At 38.0% G+C, this 19,502-nt stretch overlaps 3 protein-coding genes across 3 annotated transcripts in view; 2 read left to right on the plus strand and 1 right to left on the minus strand.

The window, feature by feature from the left end:
- LOC309474957 (uncharacterized protein) overlaps window positions 1-19,502 on the plus strand; it is a gene marked incomplete at its 3' end in the record, with an annotated part of 239,061 nt that overhangs the window by 2,702 nt on the left and 216,857 nt on the right. The window lies entirely within an intron of this gene.
- Window positions 1,155-3,297, plus strand: LOC309476298 (ladderlectin-like). The gene is made up of 6 exons (XM_082139587.1): window positions 1,155-1,247; window positions 1,373-1,440; window positions 1,628-1,758; window positions 2,200-2,325; window positions 2,476-2,587; window positions 2,777-3,297. The coding sequence occupies exons 2-6, from the start codon at window positions 1,380-1,382 to the stop codon at window positions 2,842-2,844; spliced, it is 498 nt and encodes a 165-aa protein (XP_081995713.1). The 5' UTR covers window positions 1,155-1,247; window positions 1,373-1,379; the 3' UTR covers window positions 2,845-3,297.
- On the minus strand, window positions 11,048-18,540 carry LOC309475988 (uncharacterized protein). The gene is made up of 9 exons (XM_082139047.1): window positions 16,931-18,540; window positions 16,238-16,438; window positions 13,772-14,473; window positions 13,499-13,685; window positions 13,059-13,180; window positions 12,660-12,888; window positions 12,265-12,417; window positions 11,615-12,005; window positions 11,048-11,551 (listed from the first exon to the last, which is right to left on the minus strand). Exons 1-8 carry the CDS (start codon window positions 17,210-17,212, stop codon window positions 11,734-11,736), a joined length of 2,148 nt encoding a protein of 715 aa, XP_081995173.1. The 5' UTR covers window positions 17,213-18,540; the 3' UTR covers window positions 11,048-11,551; window positions 11,615-11,733.

Genomic DNA, 19,502 nt, shown 5'->3' on the forward strand with positions numbered 1-19,502 from the left:
GCTTGGCCTTCTGCACCTCTAATATCTTTTTTTTTAAACTCGACCTGAAGTTTTATACTGCTAAATAAACAGATGGAGCTGTTCGTCGATTCAAAAAGCCTGTGCAATATGTCCATTATTTAAACATTAACACAGTTTTTCATGTTGAGCTATCACATAGCGACTGAATGTGTGAAGTTACTGATGAACAAAACATTCAAAAGTCTTTATTTCATTATGGGAAGTGCTGGGCTTATGTTTGTGCCTCACGCTCACAAGCTGATATAGTTGATGGACCCCATTGACTTCCATAGTATTTTTCCCTGCTATGGAAGTCAATGGGGTTCATCAACTCTCTGGTTACCAACATTCTTCAAAATATTTTCCTTTGTGTTCAGCAGAAGAAAGAAATTCATACAGGTTTTAAACAACTTGTGGGTGAATAACTAACTATGACCACAGTGATTGGCTGATGGGGGAGGAGTCTCTCTCAGTGATAGAAATATTGTAGAACAAGGTATCATGTTGCCATATTCAAATTAATATTTTAAAATAAAAATGTTTCCATATTCAAATAAAGGTTTAATAATGTAGGCTAAGTGCCTCTTACATGTAAATGTCTGCATCTCTTAAAGAATAGATAGTTAGAATAGGTTTAGAGAAATCTATCTATCTAGGCCATCTAGTCTAGTCTGTCATGTTCAGTAACTTGTGGTTTTATGACATATAGAATGGATTTCCTCGAAGTGACGCCCTTTGAGGAAATCAGTGCTACATTGAGTAAAATGTACAAACAAGAGTGAGTGAAATGTACTTGAAACAGAGTATTGCAAAGTAAACTTCAAATGAGTAAGTAGAAATTACTCCACAAACTCTAACGGGCCAAGTTAAATGTACTTATGCTCTTTGTTAATTTGACCTTACTTGGTCAATTCCATACATGTGACATTTACTTAAAAAATATGAGTGCAAATACATTTTCAGTGTAGAACTAGACCTTGAACACTGGTCTCGCACACAAACAGGAACTCAAGACACGCACATACATTGAACATTTGACATCTCTTTATTACTACTATAAATGTATAACTAATATGCCAGAAATTATAAAGTTTGATCTTTGACCCGGATGTTATTGCCTGATATTATGTGTATAAATATGACCCATCTTCATTCAATAGATATGATAATGTTATGATGTTACACAGGCTCTGGCTCTTCACAAAATCTTCCTCTGAGATTCTGACGGCAACAATTTAACAACCAAAGTGAGTTCTGAATAAATGTTCTTCCTGAAGTATTTTTGTGCTTTGTGTTTAAATGCGTTGAGAACCGCAGTGTGCAGCATATGAGTGCATGCAGACATTTAACTTTTCCTGCTTATTCATTTCAGGTTCATCATGGCAATGCTGAAAAGTTGTGTGCTTCTTTTCATCATCTTCTCCATGGGGAATACAGAAGGTAACCAAGACATTTATTTGTAAAAACCCTTGCTATTTAAAAACATTTTGGAAATGTACAATATTGCATTGACTAATATTTGCATGATTAATAAGGGGTTTACAGTGTATAAAGTACACATATGTTCAGCTCATAATCACAAAAACATAAAATAAACTACATAAATAAAAATTAAAACTCTTTGCAGTGAATGTTACAAGAAATGTTAATGGACTGGACGCAGTTGATTTAGACAGAAAATGCCCCGCTGGATGGAAACAATTTGGACTCCGATGTTACAAGTACTTTTCTCATCCGACTAACTGGATCACAGCAGAGGTAATGTGTAACAACAAGATGATTTGGTCACACTTTATATTAGGTGTCTTTAACTACATATAAAAGACAGATGTAAAGACATGTATGTACACAATAAGTGCATTGTCAAATGATTAATTTAAACTGGTAAAAATGATTATGTGGTGAAGTAAATGCTGCAGAAAAAAAACAAATGTAATTTCTACATGAAAAAGTTAGTTCAGGCAAGAATAAAAAAAACAAAAAAAAAAACAAGGTAAATTATATTAGTGCTCAATTCAAGCATGTAGAAATTAAACCGTAAATATCAATGATATAAAATTAAGTAAAACCTACTCAACTTTTATTATACTAGTGTTCCCATCATGCGCTGGGGCATGAATATTAATAATGTATATTTTTCACTGTTTTCATCAAAATTTGATTTTGTATTGACAATTAAAAAAAAATCTGTCTCTTTAGAGAAACTGTCAGAGTCTTGGTGCGAATCTCGCATCTGTGCGTAATAAACTGGAAAATGATTTCCTGCTGACTCTGTTGCCTTCTTCTTACACACATTCTTGGATTGGTGCTCATGATGGTGTACAAGTAAGTTCAATTGTGTGTCCTAAAGAGACCTATTTGTTTGTCTAAACTATAATTACTGCTTTAAAAGCAAGGTTACTAATGAAGATGTTTGACTTCAAATCTGAACTTAACAGTAGTGCACTCTTTGTATTCACTCTCTTCACTCTTTAGGAAGGACACTGGTTGTGGAGTGATGGAACTGTGTTTTTGTATACCAACTGGTGCACTGGAGAACCTAACAATGCTGGTGTTCTCGAGAACTGTTTGGAGATCAAACTTTATTGTAAGAATACAGTCAGATTTTTTTTAACTTTCAGATATAATTTACAGTCCTACAATTTCACATCATACAGTAACATGAAATGACTCATTTGCATTTCACAAAGTGCCTTCAGTTGAACGATCTATTTTATTTTGATTCTAACACCACTATAATGATCAGAATAACTGATTTCATTATTCCACCTTACAGCTGACCGTTGCTGGAACGATGAGCGCTGTTCAAGCTCAATGCCCTATATCTGTGTAAAGAACATGTGAGACCGTCATTCTGCTCCACAGTTACTTTGATTGAACTACATTTACAACATCTTTCCGATATTATCTTTTCAAAAATGTTATTCTGAAATCAAATCTCTTCTAAACTTGAATCTCTTTTCCATATCTTCTCTGAAACACTCCTCAAATTACTCAAATTCATGTATGTAAAAATACTATAACGTTGTTATTATAATAAAAAACGCATTATATTTAATTGAGTTGTAATTTTTAACCTTTAATAATAATACCAGCTGACAGTGCTCGCTCTATAGCGTTCTCACTCCAAGCTAAACTCAAAAGTTGGCAGCCCTGTAGGATGGAGGAGCGAGGAGACGAGAAGGGATATTGAGAAGCACCCTGGGTTCACTGAGACTGAACAAATGTCTATGGTTTTACATGATCTCTGATCAGTTTTATACATTTGTACAGGTTTAATGAGACATTAGTATAATTAAAAGGAATAATAGTTAAAAGTCTCTTATTGGCTTGTTTAGCTGAGCAATCCATGAAACAAACAAAACAAAAATTGATAAAAGATCACATTCAGACACTTAATATTTAATGGTATCAGATGATTAGTTAATTTCATTTGATAGGTTTTACTTTCAGTAAAGCATTTGCAATGGGTTGTAAAAGCTGTTTTTATCTGTGTTTAGCCTGATTAGTTTGTTGCACCACTGTTCTGACCGGGTCTGCCAGAGTGTGGTGTTTTGAACACTTCAAAACATTGAATCATTTTGCAAAACATTTGGTTCAGTTGATTCAATTGGTTTTCGTCCTTCTAATGCCTAATTACAAGGAAGGCCGAATGCTCCAAGTAAGTTATTTGTGACTTAAATACAAATAACTTAGAAAGGGAAATTAATTCATGCACTTTAACAAAACAGTATTACTGTCTCTCCATTGACAGCTACGCAACTACCACTTTGACACTTCAAAAAGTTCATAAAGAGATCGTAAAGCTACTCCATATGATTAAAGCGGATTATTTCAATTTTGTTTTTGAGAAGACTCGGTCGTTCGACTGAATTTAGGCTTTTATTCACATATAAACATTGATCAGTGAACAGAAGCTGAACTGAACCTGGGGTCCGTTCTTCATACGTTAATTACTCAGTTATCTGGTTTTCACTGATAACATGATCCAGGATTGTGTGGTTCTTCAAAGCTCAAAGCTCATGTCCATAAACTCAAACCTGCTCTGGAGCAGCTTAATTATTTCATGAAAACAGAATTAGATTTCATCTTTTTAAGCGGAGGTGATACTTAAAATCTGTCCTAGACACTACTGTCTTACAAGAGTAGGCTACTCCATTGCTCCGGTCCAGGGACAGTGATCATTTAATTAAAATATAACAAAAAATTCTTTCAAACACATTTTGTTGTCATTTTTATTAGTTTAAAATGATTTATTTTAATTTTAAATGATTTCTTATATTTAATTAAGCTAGTTAACTCTCTGCAGTTATGCCTGATATAAACGGCTTCGTTACATTAACAGTTACGAATTGCAACAAATCACGTAAATTATAGCCTATATTTTAAATTTAAAAAATTGTGAAATTCGACAAAAGCTTTTTTTTTTTTTTTTTTTTTTTTTTTGCATCCCTAAATATTTATGTTGGTTGTTTTACATTTCTATTGTAAAACATCTGTCAAACATTAATTTGTTTCATTAACATGTTTAGTTTATCTCATACTTTATGAGCGATTACAACATAAAGCCCGTCCACTTTGATTTGATTGGTCAACTCAAACATGTTGATGATGAGTGGCGTACGATCACTGACAGGCAGAAGGTCTGTTATCCTGGCATTGTGCAATAATCTATGCGCAGCACAAAAGTAGAGTTAGTATTAGCCTAATTAGTTTGTGTGTGTGTGTGTGTGTGTGTGTGTGTGTGTGTGTGTGTGTGTGTGTGTGTGTGTGTGTGTAATATATAATATATAACATAAGTAATTATAATTTATAAGTTATAAGTAGGCTAATTTATAAATTCTTGAGACATCCTGAGAAAATTATCATCAATTGTAGAATGGGAATGGGCGTGACTCAGTTTTGTGTGTCTGAACGCGTTCATTGAACGTGAACTGAACGTAGGCTACTATATTACTGCCTGATGAACGTTACTGTGTCAATAAAAGTTGATGATGATGAATAGGGTGCCAGATTTCTATAGAACCTTCCAGTCGAAAACCCGGCTAAAACACACCGTAAACCGGCCTTAATATGTAGCGGAAAAAACACCCAATCTGGCAACACCAGCCACCGGTGTCTACGGACTATTGTTCGATCTCGTTCATCAAAATGAACAAATCTTTTCTCGAGTCATTTAGTTCATTTAAGGGGCTTTAAATGTTGTACTATTAACTGGCAAATTCCCAGAACATCCACCTCCGCAATCTTGATCATATTCTGAATTAAGAAATCATTATAATGCAGTCAAAAATCGTTTATAATTACTTTACCTTACGAGTCTTTCGTTCATTTGTCACGTGACAGACGCAATGAATGGATCGTTCATGAACGACTCATCACTTACGTTACAAATCAAAACAAAAAGCAGCAAGGAGGCATCGAATGATCATTTAAACGAGTTTTATGACAAGGTCGGTGAGGATGGGAAAAATCTGACGCATAGCTTCAGTGTTAAAACTGATAAAATAATTGTCTGTGGTTCTATATAGGCTGTAGCAATCATTTTCAAAAATAATATCTGGCAGCAACATGGAAAAAAAGAACTGTGAACTTAGTTCAAAATTTTGAGTAGGCTATGAACTATTGACCTGAACTAGTTCATTTTAAAATTTGTGAACTGAACTTAGAACTAGTTCATGTCAAAAGTGAACTTTCCCAACACTGGGTGTGAGACACCGATAACCTTCTCAGACATGTGTCTCAACTTTATGAACATATTACAGACCACAGCTGTTACAACAAGAGCAACTTCATTTACATTAACCCTGTATGGCATGACTTTGTTTTTTGGGAAAAAAATCTTTCACCCCATTTTTTGGGAGCTTGGGGGTCCCTGATAATATATCCATCATAAAATGTGTCCCCTATTGGTTTGTTGCCTCAGGGCAACAGTGTGCTACGAGGGTACTAAAACTCAAAGGTTTTCTACATAGGTGGAATAGGGAAAACAAGCAATATGTGCATTAGAAAAAGTTTTATTTTGACAAACATCAATCACAAATGGTTTCAACCAATCACAAACATCAAACAATCAAAAAAAAAAAAAAAAACTACTACTACTAATTACAATTAACACCCCATAACACCTCATGTATAAATGTTCATATTCATATAAACATTTACACCAAACAAACACTACACATACTCTCTCTCTCTCACACACACACACACGTACGCTACTTTGCTGACTGACCCCTGACCTCCTAACTGTCTCTCAAACCTGATTAAGGGATCCACTCTTCCTGACTCTCCTCAAGCTCACTGTCCTCACTCTCAGAAGGAATGACCCTAACCATGTTCCTTTCACCCGTAATGTTCGTGTCCATTTCCTGCAAGTATCAGTAGATTGCAAAAACTTTGACTATTGATGCGTTCAAGTCATGTCAGAAAGATTGTAATTACGAGTTGAATGCACATGAATGTCACCACAAAGTCGTAATTACGAGTGGGAAGCAATGGCGGAAGAAAATAGTTTTCAATCATGATAAATTTAATTCTGAATTCTGACCGTACAATTTAGTTTGTGTACATATTATGTATACTGTTAAGGAAGAAGAGAGATAAAGTTTGCCAGAAAACACTACTCATTTAGCCAGTTTATGAGCTGATAGGCATGAGTGACCAAACTACATTTCCCATCATTTTCTGTGGCAGTATAATAATAATAACAACAACAACAACAACAACAACAACGAAACATAAATTATGACACATAATGCGCATTCTTTGAGTTTTCCGAACTTGTAAAAACAAACTTCTCAGGAGAACTTGAATGCACCATATGGTCCTCCTAACCCTATGATATTGCCTGAACAAAAGCGGACCTAACTGCACAGTGTTGCCCTGAGGCAACGAGCATATAAATAAAAACAAAATAAATCTTTAAACAATCAAACATAGCCTACTTATTTACATACTGATGCACATGCATATATTTTTTAATATAAAGTTATTTTAACTTAAACATGTTAAAAAGTGATATTTATCTTACTAATTGGTGACACTGTGTACCATGTTGTCACGGTTCATGAATCGGCTGTCTCATGCTGATGTGTCTGTGTGAGTGTAATTGTGTGGGCGTGGTTACTCGTGTTGATTAGTGTCTCCAGCTGTCATCAATCCCAGTTCCCTTTATATGCCCAGTAATTTCCCTCTCATGTTGTCAGATCGTTGTGGTTGTTCCTCGGTGTGTGTCCTGTTCCTGTGCCTCGTCTGCAAAAGTTCTTCGTCTGGATTTCGTCAGTTTCTTCGTGTCGTCTGGATGTTCCACGGTTCCTGGTTTTTCACTCAAGCACGCAGATCACCGCACCACCACCGGATCGCCATCTCGTCCCTGCTTCATCGCCACCTGAGTGTTTGTCCCCGACCTGTGTCTACATCTGACCATTTATAATAAACTGAGTTTTACTTGCATCTTGCATCCTTCTGTTATTTCATCACACATGTGACTTTGCTTCATGAAAGGACTGCTCCACCCCCAAACAAAAGGTCACACCCACTTCAGCCTCTCAACAGACATGTCAGGGGATATTATATATTAAAAAAAATATAGGCCTATATTAAAAAAATTTAAGGGGCGGTGTGAGGTCCAAAAAGGTAGTTTGTTGCCTGAGGGCAACACCATGCCATAGAGGGTTAAGAGTGATAAACTAACTGTATAAAAGGTTTGAGATTTGGATGTTCAGGGTTCATTCTGACACCGGTGAACCAAACTTCATTTTGCCACTGCTATGCTGTAATAAACTTTTTGAGATCTTAAACGTCCACATTTTTTTTCTTACAATCAAACCAAATTTCTCATGTTTCTCAGCTTGTCTGCCTGTTCCTGTCATCATCAGTAACTCTTCACACTGTTCATCATCATCTTCATCATCATCATGTTCATTGGTGTGTTCATCAGTGTTGAATGTGTGTGATGCGACTCTCTCCTGGTTCAAAGGAATCAGTGTATTGTCCAGCATCAGTGTGTGTGATCTCAGCATCAGTCTCTCTCTACCTCTGGAGGTGGAATATCAGGATAAAAACACCTACAGCTGTGTGCTGAACAATCCCATCAGCAACCAGACCACACATCTGGACATCAACACACTCTGTCACACATGTGCAGGTACCACAGCACTGATGATATATGTGTGTATTTACTGACCTGATCTCTGTCTTCTGTTGTAGATCACACACATTCACTCACATTAATGACTGTCTCTCTTTTCCTCTCCTTCAGTTCCACAAGTCTCAGTGTCTCTGATAGTGTTGATCTCTGCTGGATCTCTGATGATTGTTGCTGCAGTCGTGATCTTCTGCATCTGCAGGAAATGTAGAAAAACTGATCAAGGCAAGAGTTTTAAACAAGTATTATTACAAGTAATACTATGTATAGCCCTAATAGACCTTAGTCAGGTTAAATGCCAAGCAGATTGAAACGAGGCTGTGAAGGATAGAAGTAAAGTCTTTACAATGGCACGCACTGTAAAGGTCATAGATCATGTCATTTTCACAACTTACATCCTTTAAAACTGTTTCATGGAGTTGTGTATACCGAAAGTTTTTTTGTCTGACAAAAAGGAAATTAATGTGACAATGCACATATCTCTGCTGTTCTCCGTATGTGACAACAGAATCAGAATCAGAGTTATTTTATTTTTTAAATACAAATTAAAATTAGCTTTTAAACTAGCTTTAATAGTCGAACTAGCTTTAATAAGGCTACATTTACACAACACAAATCAGAACAGATTTTTCATGACATTTTAAATTGGTATTATTTAAAAATTGGTATTACTGTCATATGGTATTATAATAAGTATTTGATTTCTGACAGCCTCTAAACACTTCAGTCTGTCACTTATATCCACTGTAATAGAATTTTTTATATTTGCATGTCTAAATGTAGTATTGATATATATATATATGTAACGTTGCTGAGGAAGACCAGCGAAGACAAGGATCTAACAAAGGGTATTTAATAAAATAACAAGGAAGGAACACAGAACACAAAGGTCAAAGGAACAAAACCAGGGAATCACAGAGGCAACCATTATATGAACAACAACTGACAAGGTAACAAGTGAAACACAAGAGCTATAAATACACAGGGGCAAACAAGCTAAACAAGATAACAAGGGGGTGTGGCTAATTAGAAACTCCTGGGAAGACTAATAAACAAGAAAGACTACAAAACATGGCACAGAACAGGAAATAACAAAAGTGCACACAAGACAAGGGAAACACAGGACAGGAATCATGACAATATACATCTCAAGCTGCTTCATGTTAAGAGTAGCAAGGAGCTGGACCTGATCATATAGTAGAAAAAACTGAACTCAAACTTAACAACAGTTAAAGGGATACTCCACCGTTTTTTCATATTAAACTATGTTATTCCCTTAACTAAGACGAGTTGATACATACCTCTCTCGTCTCAGTGCGTGCACTAAATCGCTCTGTCTTGCGGCGAAACTTTGTTAGCACTTAGTTTAGCCCAGTTCATTCAATAGGGGCCAAGCAGAGAAGCTACCAAACACCTCCACGTTTTCCCTATTTAAATACAGTAGTGTAACTCGACCTAGGACGGTGACACAAAACAAAACGTTGCGCTTTTCTAAGCGTGTAAAATGGATAACTATATTGTATGGAGGAATACCATAGCAAGTACTTGGGAGCACTTTGACTTGGCGCAGTAATATCTTCACTCGTGAAAAATCCTCTCACCGGCCCCCGCTCCCTCTCCTCCTCCCTCTCATTTCCGTCAATAGAACCAACGTGACTTTTACCCCCTGTGCTATTAGCAAACTGCAAGAGATCATTTGCAATGGTGGACTTTGTAGATGATTATGACTTGTTTGTAGCAGACCCAGAGCCATATCTGTTTGAACCAGAGTACACAGAGGAGGAATTAGCTCTTATGGACCGTGAGAGGGAAGCAAGATATGAACCAGAACAGACCGGAGCCGGCGAAAGAACACGGGCAAACAGCAATTGGTGGTGCAAGTGTGACTGTTGCGAACAGATGCCGACCGAAATTGAGAGCCTGTGCTGTTCAGAATGGGACCAGGTGTTGCCATCGAAGGTGGGGGTCAATGTAGATCCAGAAGACCCTGGACAAATCGCATGTGTCGCAGCAAGCGACGCGTTTGCAGCGATGATTCACCCGGCAGAACTTTGTCAAATTTTTCTTTCATCGGGACAAAGTCAATTGGAGGAAACGACCCACCCCGAGTGGACCAGATGGCCAGCTATCCTCAGAGTAAGTGCTATCTGAAACCATTGAAATATTCCTATGTATCATGTTTTCATTTATAAATGTATATACTTAGCCTATCTCTATCTTCTCAGTCAAAATAGGTTGGTTTCCTACCGGATAGTGCTGGAATGGGCCCTACAGGGCGAAACTTTGGGCAGAGGCAATCGGAAACCACTGCCATCATGTGTGGTCGGGACTATACGACAAAGATATCCTTCTGAGTCCGGTGTCTGTTGGATTTCAAGAACTACATGAGGCAATGGATATGTAGGCATATGACTGTTACTGGACAATATGTGCTGGGCCCTGAGTTCAGACCTAAATTATGTTTACATGTTTCACAGACATCTGTGGGACAATTGCACTGCAGCTTGCGTCAGAATAGTAGACTACCTGTTTGTATATTTTTCTATATTACAACCATAATGTAATGTCTTTCTATCACTTTTTTATTTTCAATTTCCTCATTTGTATTCAATTCAGTTTCCTATATTTGATGTGTATAAATAAAACTTTGAACCTACAACATCTAGAGTGATACTTTTATCTTGTTTGCTAAATCAAATGGCTTCTGATATAATCACTCATGCAACATCAAGGATCTGTATTTCAATTCAATCCCATAGTAAATAGGATAGGCCATGTGTTCTCTAGGCAAAAGGTGTTTTGTCAGATTTGTTCAAACATAAGTGAAGTCACAAATTTGGAAAATGCGTAATTTATTTAACAATATAACAACAAAAATATTAACTATAATAAATGACATTTGCCTTCTACACTTGCTATGCAAGTAGGGTTGTGCCGATGGACGATATCATCGTCCATCGTGATGGCTGACCGACATCACGATGGAGAGCCACCATCGTGATGCCACGCCGTGATGCTGTGCAAAGAGAAACATTTCACCCGTTGGCCGTTGGTACTTTCACTTTTGCCGCAGAGACCCTTTATGTCCTATAAATGTATCGTATTGTTGATAATCCGCGCAGATTTCAGTTGACGATTATGTAAAGTTAATAACAAAACATGAATGAGAAAGAAAAGAGCAGGATGTGCTATTGAAAAGAAATATTAAAAGCACGATAAGCCGCGAAAGAGAACTGAATTCTACTGACAGGATGCTGCGCACGCGCTCCGAGCGCAACATAGTAGTCTTTGTCTTCGGTTGCGCGCCTGAACGGCCAAATAAACATTTCAAAATGCCAAGCCGAGTATTCCCGTTGCGTAAACACAGTAGATGTAAGTAGCTACAATGTGCACTCTCTCTGTCTCTTCGTGATCGTCGTGATCGACCCCCCCCCCACGATATCATCGTCCATCGCGATGTTTTACTGTAAACATCGTCAACTGCCAATTTAGGGGACATCGCCCAACCCTATATGCAAGTACAAGTCCCCTCCTGTGGTTTTTCAATGGCACAGGTTCTTTTTCATGTCAGCTGTAAACAAGAGTTACAATGGCTCCGATGGACCTTTGAATCTTGAGGTGTGTGACTGTATGACCTCCTCTTTGCTGGGCTTTGTTTGCAATGCAATGTTGGCAGCTAGGCGAGGTATTTGGATACGGGATGATGCGTCTTTGAATCTGATTGTGGGGTCAAGTCTTCTTTGGATCACTCTGTCCATGAGGTCATCTCTGAATTTTTGAGTCGTCTTCACATAGATTGGTCTAGCAATCCACTGCTTTGATTGCTTTTCAAAGACAACATTGTGTCTTGTGAGGCCTGAAATCAAAAATAGTATGAACGAACGTGCTGGAAGTATGGTAAATGTATAATTTTGATATTTATAATGTTATTACAAAAGTTATGACTGTGGCTATTTATGTTTTTTATGCAAATAATAAAACAAAAAAATTCATTAGTCAGTCATATCTGTGCCAGCATTTATTTGAAGATCATGTTCATGTATGGATGACACATAGAGAAGTGCAGGGAAAATACACAGTGACATTACAGTAATTTGCATTCCTTTAGTACCCACCAGCTGCTGTTGTTGCCTGTTCTCGCTTTGTGGAGTGATTCTCATTGTGATCCATAATGGCTAGCATAGTCCGTGCCTTCATTGAAGGGTATTCAAAATGAAGTCGCTTTGGACAGTACTTCAAAAGGGCATTGTGAAACACCTCAAGTTGTCCTGAAAAATAAAACAAAAGAAAATGCTTTACAATGTAAAAACAAGAGCATGAAAAGTTGTGTATTCTTTCGAAGCACTGTATCATGAATGGGATGCATAGTATTATTGATCAAGTCTGGTGTAACATTCCCCCCCTCATACAGACTTATTGCAAAATAGTTTCTCAGAACCTATTCTCACTGAGACAGACTTGACTTGAACCATATTACTATTCTGCATGTCAAACTCTTTGATACACATACCTGTGTGTTTGAACAGTGTCATCTGTTGTAGGTCTTTTATGAGACGTGTGTCCATAATCATTGCTTGAAGGGCTTTGAAGGCAGGGGAATTCCCTTTTAGCCACCTCTTTGTTCTTTGTTCCTCTGCTGACAAGTCCTGATGGAAACATCTGTATTCTGTTCCGTTTTCTTCCCAGCGATGGACCCCAGTGATGTGGTGTTGGAGAGACATCCATCGTCGGAGCAGCTCCTGAAAACACAAGAGCAGAGGCACACTTTTAACCGTCTGTAATACAATACAGTTGGCTTCCATGTTGAAGACCAAAAATTTGATGTACATTTGAGCTGCATATAGCATTTGATGTATATAATAACATAGAATATCACTTTGTGATGAGCTGTTTCTGTATGCTTTGGTACCTTTGCATCTCCTTTGGAGGTGCAACAGCTCCACCACATGTGGTTGCTGACACTCCTGACCCAAGGAGCAAGATCCTTGTATTCTTTTCTGTTGGATGCTGCAACCAATTTTTTATTAAATCCTGAAAAATTATAGAAAAGAATTACTATGGGTAATCTCATGCATTGCATAGACTATGGTGGCACCATTTCAGCCATATCTGTTACATACATACTTGTGTTTCAGTCTCTTTTGCATGTTTTTGGCTTTTGCATTAATTGTAATTTTTTTATCACTACCAAATTAGGTACAATTAGCTATAGAAACATGGAAATGAGTGCACACATTATACAGACCCATAAAAAAAAACTTTTGTGAAACACTGGTAACAGACAATAATGGAGATAAAATATTTGGGGTTGTTTTCTAGCTATACAGCTTAGACTAACAGTAAACTAACCTTTGGCGACATGCCACGGATCAAACTGATGAATGATATGAGGATATTCTTCTCTCATAATTTTTCTTATGGACGGATGCCGGTCTGTGGTGACCACTTTTACATCAATGCCCTCATCCAGGATCTTCTCCAGGCCTTTCTTGAAGGCCAGTGGTTCCATTGCGACCGAACTGGAGGCCTGGGAAACCTATTGAGCACAAATGAATGCATGATGACATTTAAAAACATGTTATAGAATTTACCATAGATTTTTGGAAATAATTGACAATTTACCTGCATCATCTCAAACCCCACGATCTGGTTAGTGGAGTCATCCATAAAAGAATACGTGTTGTATTTGCTGGAGTGTCCGGGGCTGTCACTTCTGCCGTCTCCACTTAGCTGCACTCCTTCACCGTCTTCGCTTTGGCAAATTAATCTTGCTTTGATTATGTTCTCCTGTTGTGTGTATGATTTCTCAATCACTGGGAGCAGGTCGCTTGCCTGTATGTTGTAAAAAGTTACCTCCAGGGGCAACTGCAGGTTGAAAAGTCCAGCCCAGTCAGCTATGTCAGTGTATGTTGAGCCGGTAAAGAGAGTGGCAGCTGCTGCGAAAAGGTTATTTTCCGCCATTCCACGTATATTGGGACATGACTCCCATTGTCCCATATGGCCATTGCTGCATTGCCAATTTATATTGATTCTACTGCCGAACTGTGTTACTGTCTGGTTCAGGTCACACATCGCAGCACCACAGGTTGTACATTTCTGAAAGAGTTCCATGAGTTTGGACTCATTTACAATCCACTTCCTCTCCTTCCAACCTCTGGCTTGTCCAGAGATGCTTGAAGAGCTTCCTGTGGTGGTGGTGGAGGGGCTTGAATTTGGCACAAAGCTGGTGTCTGCGGTATCAACAGCAGGCTCTGAGGTCATGCTTACATCAAACACTGATGTTGCACTCATATCCATCACAGTAGCTTCAATGTGGTGTGTTTCCTGTTGTAGACAAAAAAAAAAAACAAAAAAAAAATGCATTGGTTTTGCATACCAGTGCCACATCCAGTACATCTTGAGTAAACAATTACATGACTTGATAGGAAATAAAGTGTAATGGTTTCCATAAATTGTATTATGGATTATTGATAGCAAACATAGAAGCTGGTCACTCAAATACAAGACTTTTTCTTGGTCTACACCAGTGGCGTAGCCACGAGGGGGCCTGGGTGGGCCTAGGCCCCCTCATTTGTATGTCCGGCCCCCTCAGATTTCTTATGGCTTAAAATAAAATAAGAAATTATTGATGTGTTAGTCTAATTAATAGATTGATCAATCAAAATACTGCGCGGTAAAATGTGGCTGTTTTCAAACTTGATTTGACGTGTTGTGCGAAACCTACGCTGTCATCTTCGCGTGAGAGTTCATGCGGTGAATGGCAGCGTTGTGCAAAGTACAATATTACGCACGAAAAGATGAGCGAGAAGGAGAAAATAAGCCATCTACATCTGAGTTTGCTTCAGCTACTACAAGACGACAGCGAGGTTATAATAATATAACATGTTAGGTTATAATAACATAACAATTTGAAATCCATATTTTTGATTTTCAAATATTTATTATAAAAAAGGATTAGTTTCCCCCCAAAATGCAATAAATTCATGACACCTTTTTTTCCAAAATGCAATTAATCCATTGAATCAATTTAAAAGTTTTTCATATTTTAACTGTTGAAATGCACAACAAAGTAAGTTGATCCACATATGACAGCCTCTGAACTTGGTCAATACTAATCTTATATAGCCCTAACTTACAGGCACTGGACTAAAAATAGCCGACATTAAATCACCATCGCTAAGAAATACCTCCTGAACTTTTTTTTACGGCGATCAGCTGTAAAATGGCTTGGTCCTGCTCGGTTTTCGTTGACTGAGTAAAACAATTAAAAGTTTTTCAAAAGATCCCCTGGGGTCAAAGTGTTAGCGTGACAGAAGTTTGATGCTGTCGTGTGAGAAGAACAAGCAACAGTCGAGATTTTTCCTCCTCCCGCGTGCCTCATCTTCTTCATCTCAAGTAGCCTAAATTATTAGATTTCGATGGCTTACGTTTCTTCCCCACCGCAGAAACCACCACAGGGTCACCAATGCCGTCAAAATTATTATTATTTTTTGTGGATCACAAAGTAGAAGGAAAACTAGGATGCCGGGTTTATTCAAAGCGCCGCCGTTACGGTTTACAGAGCGTGGAATGGTGCGCTGACTGCGCGGATATCGCATTTTACGTAAAATTAAAAATGGACTTTTCAACACCGACCAGAATACAATACAGATTTTTGCGGGAACTAATATATATATATATATATATATATATATATATATATATATATATATATATATAACGTTTATCACGTTTTGGAACCAAACTCTTATTTGCTGAGTAAGATGACATCATTGACACTTTTTATAATCGCCCTCGTAGGCTACTTCATGTAAAAGATAATAATCGCCGAGCTATGTCCTAGGCTGCTATAGCCTAGGCTATATACTATATACTAATATATATATATATAGTATATATAAGTTGCCCCCTCATTTTAAGATGGGGCCCCCCCAAAAATAAAATTCTGGCTACGCCCCTGGTCTACACATGACCATCATTGTGGATGTCGATGCAGTGTCCTAGACATGAATCAGATGTCAAATAAATGTAGGTCATATTGCAATCATACAGTAAGTCTGTATAAAACAGGAAGATTCATTAGCTTACCGATTGCATTGTCCATGAGGGAGCCAGGGCAACAGCTGGTTTGCTTGAACGTAAAGGACTGGTTAGCTGTACAGACAAGGGCACTTTGAATGTAGCAGTAGGCTCTTCAGCTCTGTGCTTCTGGGGGGTTGAATGAGGTACACCAACAAAAAAGTTTTCCTCTTGTTCTGGCAGATCTTGCTGTACGTCATTCAACTCTGCCTGTATAATAATTGACACAATTATGACAGAAATAACAATGACAATAATTATTATTTTGGAAAGCAAATAAAAACACTACCATAATCTATATTTATATATTTTTTACATTCTTCCGAGTAAGTATTGTATTGAATAAAGTATTGTTACAGGGTATTACATAAGTAGACAGTAGCCTACTCTTTCAGTGTTTCACCTGAGACAAAAATACCCCTCCCCGTACCATTAGTCAAGGTATTAGCATGGTAAACGTAACCTTGCAGTCTCATGATACAGAGAATCAGATTTATTGACACTATAACGTTATACTACGGGCTTATACGGTTTTAGGCTTATACTACATTTTTATTTCTGCGCTCAGTCCTTATGTAAATCAAACAGTCATTTCTTATTGCCTGTCTCAGAAGCGCACTGATTTCACAGCTAACTTATGTTACTCAGCTAAGGTTACTGACACTTCCAGGACAACCAAATACCATGCAAAAGTACACTTACAGCGTTGGATGATGATCCACTTTGTTGTGTTAGTGATTTGAATATTGTCGGTGTAGCCTCATCCTTTAGGCGTGTTCCTGTGCAGGTATAGTCCTCCGCTGTGAAATGCTCGGAGCAAACACGCCACTTCTTCAGAGTCATCAACGGTGTTTTGGGATTCTTCTTCAAAGCAGCTAACCAAGCTCTCCGCTGTATGTGGTGAGTTGGAATTCTGTGAAACATGACGGCACTATATACCTTCTCCTTGTTATCACAACCCTTTACGATGCACGTTATAACCATGATTGTCCACAAACTATCTTCTTACAACCTGATACTTCGTCAACTCTGCTCAAACTACTACTAACGTTACTGGTGCAGGTCACGTTGGTTCTATTGACGGAAATGAGAGGGAGGAGGAGAGGGAGCGGGGGCCGGTGAGAGGATTTTTCACGAGTGAAGATATTACTGCGCCAAGTCAAAGTGCTCCCAAGCACTTGCTATGGTATTCCGCCATACAATATAGTTATCCATTTTACACGCTTAGAAAAGCGCAACGTTTTGTTTTGTGTCACCGTCCTAGGTCGAGTTACACTACTCGAGTAACTGTATTTAAATAGGGAAAACGTGGAGGTGTTTGGTAGCTTCTCTGCTTGGCCCCTATTGAATGAACTGGGCTAAGCTAAGTGCTAACAAAGTTTCGCCGCAAGACAGAGCGATTTAGTGCACGCACTGAGACGTGAGAGGTATGTATCAACTCGTCTTAGTTAAGGGAATAACATAGTTTAATATGAAAAAACGGTGGAGTATTTCAAATGTTGCATTATTATTATCTTGTGTTTTGTACAGAATGTTAAAGTGGAGGAGGATGAAGTGGTGTATGCCGATGTCAGAAGATGTCTTCAAGATCCAGCTGTGTGATCACTTTCCCCAGGAGTCTGTGGTTGAGATTTGGGATTGGTGAGAATAACTAGAATATTAACATTAACATGTACATAAAAGTGCATTTTTATTTTGAGTTTTGCTCTAGTTTTACACTCTATGGCAATCCCAGTGAACTGAAGTAAAATTCAGAGAAGGATTAATAAAATGCTGTCCTAAAAAATTGCTTTGTAATACAGAGGTTTTTTAAGAAAAATCTACCTAATATTAACACTATCCAATTAGCAAAGTACCAGCCGCACTGAAACATTTTAAATTATACCAAACATGTATAGTTTCTTTTTGTACACACTTAACATTGCATAGGTTTTCAGTGAGTTTTAGGTGAGGAGGAGAAGGGGGGAGCAGGGGGAGATAATGAGACCGTAAAAGTGAGGCATGAGCGGCACTGCGTATCGGGTGTTGCCGTTACATATTCAAGAGAGAGTTCAAATGTTAATTCCCTTGAGTGCCTTTTGTTTTCTCGAGGGGTCGCCCAGACTTACTGACACCCGCCTTACACTAGCAATGCTGTCACATGTTATGTTTCATCGCATTTTTGTTCATGTTCCTGTGTTTCCTTTCAGTCAAGTTCTCATTGCCATAATCACTAAATTCTCCCTGTTAGTTACCTACTGTATGTTACTGACAAATCACACCTGTATTTAGTTTTGTTCTCTGTGCATAAGTACTCCATGTTTTGTTCAATCCTATGTTGGTTCTTGTCAAGATAAAGTTTGATTATTCTTCGTCTATTCTCTTGGTGTTTATTAACCCTTTCTCCTGCACCCCATATGTTGGTAAGTGGGACATAAATGACACAAAATAAAGAGGTTGCTGCACAGTCATTCTGACAGACACATAACCAACATACTGTATATTTAGAAAGCCAACACTTGAGAGTTTACAGTTCAAGACTCCTACTGTTATTAATATAAAGATTTAGAATCTCAAAAATCGAAATATTAACAATATATATTTAAATCGGAAAAAAATTATGTGGTTGTAGTGTAGAAACTTAGAAACACCCACGATGGTGAAGCCACAAGTTTGGTCATGCTTTGTTTCAAATCAGACGATGTTATCTGTAAAAAATCTGAATTTTATGAGATGTTTTCTATGACCATGTTGTGTGTCGGTGTCACCCTGTTCTGCCAGGACCTCATCTTTGTTTTGGTTCCTTTGCTTTGGCATCACCGTGGACTTTCAGGCCTAGTAATTTAAAAAAGCATGTTTAAATACCATAATTTAGAGATTTCAACTCGTAAAAGCGTTCATGTCATTCTAGAGCTTGTACTCATGGGAATTTTCGGAGAGCTCCTACTTGTACCATGTGACTGCTTTACCACCTGACCACTGCAGATTCATGTATGTGTTGATAGTGTTTCCATTGAAATGCACAATTCCCAGTACGAGGACATGAACAGCTCTGCATATAATGTCATGAGTTGTAATCTCGAGACTACGGTAATTATGGTGTGAATGCAGCAAAAGTCCCCGGATAAGCCACTACTTCTGCCGAGATTCAGCCGTGCGCATTCGATGGACACTTCCACCATGAGGCCATGGAAGGGAATTTATGAATGGAAGTGAAACGACGTTGGTCATGTGACAGTAACAACAGGGCGGATGTAGTATGATCAAATTTCATTCATACTACCCATTTTCATAA

This window comes from Leuciscus leuciscus (assembly GCF_965113295.1).
Source record: "Leuciscus leuciscus genome assembly, chromosome: 15".
Lineage (NCBI taxonomy): Eukaryota > Metazoa > Chordata > Actinopteri > Cypriniformes > Leuciscidae > Leuciscus > Leuciscus leuciscus.